The 4,487-nt window shown below is 32.7% G+C and overlaps 1 protein-coding gene across 1 annotated transcript; it reads left to right on the plus strand.

The window, feature by feature from the left end:
• Positions 1 to 434: 434 nt before the first annotated feature.
• On the plus strand, positions 435 to 2,534 carry LOC25489655 (zinc transporter 8). Its single transcript, XM_013605717.3, has 3 exons — positions 435 to 1,199; positions 1,346 to 1,495; positions 2,029 to 2,534. The coding sequence occupies exons 1-3, from the start codon at positions 570 to 572 to the stop codon at positions 2,332 to 2,334; spliced, it is 1,086 nt and encodes a 361-aa protein (XP_013461171.1). The 5' UTR covers positions 435 to 569; the 3' UTR covers positions 2,335 to 2,534.
• The last annotated feature ends 1,953 nt before the right edge of the window (positions 2,535 to 4,487 follow it).

The following is a 4,487-nucleotide window of genomic DNA, read 5'->3' on the forward strand; positions in this document are numbered from 1 at the left end:
TCGAGAGACTATAATTAGCAAGCCAATATGCACTCATGTTTCCCTTGCGCATGGTATGACAAACATGAGTATGCCAATTCAAAGCTAAAAGACTTTGAATGCGCCTCACCAAAGTAGGCACTTTCCAATGAATTTTTTGTGAAGAATAGAAATATCGTCATTTACCAATGAATTTTGAAACAGTAACAATAAGTTTCCGTATGACTAGTTGACTTTCCACATGTACTTACCCTAAAATCTTCCGTTTATTAGTATATGTTGACATTTTAACCACATTATTAGTCTAATCAAACCAAGTCATATAACAGAAACAAAAACTATGATGTTGCCGTCATTACGTGCTTATGACCTCGAAATCTCATATTTAATATTCAAATATTTCTTTTTCGAAATCCCAGAATTCACGTAACAACCATATAAATTCATCTTTATCTCTACCAAAAAAATAAATAAATTCATCTTTATCAATTGTTCACAATACACACATTTTGTGCATTGTTTCATCTCTCCCTGCACAACTCTCTCACATTTTGTAACAACCACATTTCTTTGGGTTTCTAACAATTGAAATGGGATTCAAAAACAATATCAAAGTCTTAGTTTTTTCTGTCTTGATCTTCCTCGTAATCCCAACTCTAATAGCCGCAGAATGCACATGTGATGAGGAAGATGAAGATAGAGACAAAGCCAAAGCCTTACGTTACAAAATAGCAGCTTTAGTGTCAATTTTAGTTGTAAGTGCAATTGGTGTTTTTATCCCACTTCTTGGCAAAGTAATACCGGCGTTAAGCCCTGAAAAAGATATATTTTTCATCATTAAAACCTTTGCTGCCGGTGTGATATTATCCACCGGTTTCATTCATGTGCTTCCTGATGCTTTTGAGAATCTTACTTCACCTTGTTTAAAGGAACATCCTTGGGGTGATTTTCCATTCACCGGTTTTGTGGCTATGTGCACTGCTATGGGGTCTCTCATGGTTGATACTTATGCCACCGCTTATTTTCAGAATCGTCATTCTAAAAAGGCATCAACGTTGACACAGGTTAAGAGTCATGAGGCAACCTTAGATGTGGAGAAGGAAGTTGTAGAGCAACAAGGACATGTGCATGTTCATACTCATGCATCCCATGGTCATGCACATGGCCATGTTTCTTCCGATCCGTCTTCAGAACTTCTTCGTCATAGGGTCATATCGCAGGTAATGATATTATATATAATTTTTATTATGTACTAACTATGTAAGACTTTTGATTATTTTTTTTTTTTGTTTTTTTAATCATATCACATATTGATCTTTTTAGTTAACATTGATTGTGATTGAATATTGTTTTGATTTCATTATAGGTGTTGGAGTTGGGGATTATTGTTCACTCTGTTATAATAGGAATTTCTCTGGGTGCTTCAGAGAGTCCTAAAACCATAAGGCCGCTTGTAGCTGCGTTGACCTTTCATCAATTTTTTGAGGGCATGGGACTTGGAAGTTGTATAACTCAGGTAGTGCATAACATCTATCCATGAATTATGGGAATTGATTTAATTTTTATAAGGCTAATATTTATGAGTGTAATTGGGACCATATGTTTTTTTGGTTGGTGTCAAACATGAAATGATACTATGAGTCAAGATTACTTTTCAAACTTTGATTTCATTAATTATGAAGTTTCAAATACATGTACGGTCGGACCTTTATATGTTGTGTTTAACAAGACAAATTATTCCACTCGAGTATTTTGTAACCAATGTATTTGTTGGATGCTCTTGTTTGTTCCTAATGTTCAAAAGTAGCCAAACTCCCTTGTAGTTTCTATAGCTATGCAAATACTTAAGAGGAAAAAAATTGTTATTATACTTCACATTTCTGTTACGAAGTCATACAAACTCATGAAATAGTAAACAAAACTAATTCCTAGACGTAATGTTAGTTGAAATTTTTTATTTATGTATGGTTGAAATTGTGCACCTTATTTGAATGTAAACAAGAAAACAATCATGAAATTATTGACTTATTGAAAGTGCAACCATTGCAGGCAAATTTCAAGAGTCTATCAATTACAATCATGGGATTATTCTTTGCTTTGACTACTCCAGTAGGAATTGCAATTGGTTTAGGGATCAGCAATGTTTATGATGAAAATACTCCAACTGCCCTTATTGTTGAAGGAATATTCAATGCAGCATCGGCTGGGATCTTAATCTATATGGCACTTGTAGATCTTCTTGCTGCTGATTTTATGAATCCAAGGATGCAAAAGAGTGGTAAACTTCGATTAGGATGCAATCTATCTCTTCTATTAGGAGCTGGTTGTATGTCTCTTCTAGCCAAATGGGCTTAAGAGTTTGTGCAATTTTTAGTTTAGTTTTTCATTTCCTTCCAAAATTTTATTTTAAAGTCATTGATGATTTTCAAATATGCCTGTAATAACAGTAGAGCTATTGCTGGCAAGTGTATGAATATACACTTTCATTATCACATTATATTTTGGTCTTACTGGCTATTTGGAAGTTAATAAATGAGTGCGTATTTTTTTAGCAAGTCTAATTTGTGTTATTTTTTATCATATTATGGTGCTATCATAGAGGTTTTTTCGATTTGGGCGAAGTTGGACCAATGTCACTTTTTTGAGTGATGTATTGATCCGCTAGCGTGGTCCATTTATGCTGATTGAACCAGATTTGGCACATTATTTTCTTAGAATTAAGCTTGAATTTTGGGAAGAAGTAACTACAAAGGCTAAATTCTGCTCTATATCTTGCTTCATGAAAAAGAAATTAGAGAAATTGTTTAAAATTTAAGCTGATATATTTCAAGTATAGCTTCTAATACCTGTTTAAAAAACAAACCTATATTTTTTTTTTTTTTGAGAGTTGGGTTGTGTATCATTTCTTTTAGCATACTGTAAGATTAGGAGTATATTCGGTTGCTTGATTATCCCTTGCTCCACACATCAAGTTGTTATTGATATGATTTTCATCGAATTCAGAACATATGGTATTATGGGTTTGTCCAACATTTTACATGCAAAGACCCAAGCCATGTTGAAAGGAATCACTTTCTCTTGGGAATTGGGATGCAGCTTCATGAAAATCATGTGCTTTCCCTTTCATGTCGATCAATTAGTGGCTAAGGAAACTTCGAGGTTTCATTGGTATGCTAACCTCTTGGAACCTATTTGAAGTTACCTGACTAAGGAACAAGATATCTCTATCCACCACATCTTTATAGAAGGAAATTTTTGTAAGGAAATTTTTTACAAGAACGGATCCAGGATAATTTTCTGTGTGACTACAATAATAATGTCAAAAACAAATTGCTCAATAATATTAAATACTATTTCATTCAAAATGACTGACAATTTTAATATTTTTATTTGGCAAATTTTGTTAGTCCATGTTTATTGACCGTCACAATTGCTAATTGGGGATAGAATAAGCCGTCAAGACTTCATTTTTTTTAGGTATTCTTCATATGTAAAAAATTTTGGGGAGAATTTTAGTGTGGCTATGACCACACCTAACCATGAATTGCATCTGCCCTTGATGGTACATGAGTCATTACCTTCGTCTTTCTTCAACGTTGTTGGCTGATGCAATAGGATGTTCTTTACTATGATGTAGTTTTTTTTTTCTTCGCTTTTTCTCATGTAATAAATAAAAATTACCAAAATTGTAACGTAATAAAAAAAAATTCGCATGCTATTTTAACCCTTGAATTGTTCATGAATGATATAGTATACATTTTAATAAGACTCAAATCAATAGATACTCAATTTGTTATGACCATCTCCGCAATTTTGTTTAAATTTTTTTTTTTTTTTTTTTTGTGTGTTTTTACAATCTTTATATGAAAGATGAGCTCTTTCATCCCTTCTTCAAAAGTTGTTCAACATTGATTTACAGATAGAAGATTTGAGTAAAAAGTTGATGTGTCTGGCAATTGGTAACAATAAACTTTGAATTTGTTGAGAAAGAAAATTTGCATTTCCATGTTCACCAAGTTCCTTCTAGTTCTAGTTACAAATTACAAAAGATGAGTACACATCACAAAAGCATTACAATATCCTTCCTTGCTTTTACTATCACAGGTGTTCCACATATCTCGTAAATGAACAATAGCTTGCATATCAACACATATATAATGTCACCTTCAATATAAAACCTATAACAGGAAAACAAATTCAATTTTCAGCTTACACAAATATCTTGCAAAAGAAAAGGACACACTACAAAAAAGACATGTATTCCATGAGTATCTTTAACCTTGCTGAAAATATATGGTAGAGTTATTCCATTAATACACACAGTACAAAAAAGATATGTATTCCCCGAACATCTTGTTAAAGAAAAGGACACACTAGCACTGAATAGTATTATTCATGAATATCTTGATAATTTGAGGACATACATAACTCCTTTTTGTGCCCTATAATCACCAATTGACCAAGTTGTAATCATTGTGTTAGACACCATAACTACTTGATTATCCAGT

Source organism: Medicago truncatula, chromosome 3, assembly GCF_003473485.1.
Source record: "Medicago truncatula cultivar Jemalong A17 chromosome 3, MtrunA17r5.0-ANR, whole genome shotgun sequence".
NCBI classification, from domain to species: domain Eukaryota; kingdom Viridiplantae; phylum Streptophyta; class Magnoliopsida; order Fabales; family Fabaceae; genus Medicago; species Medicago truncatula.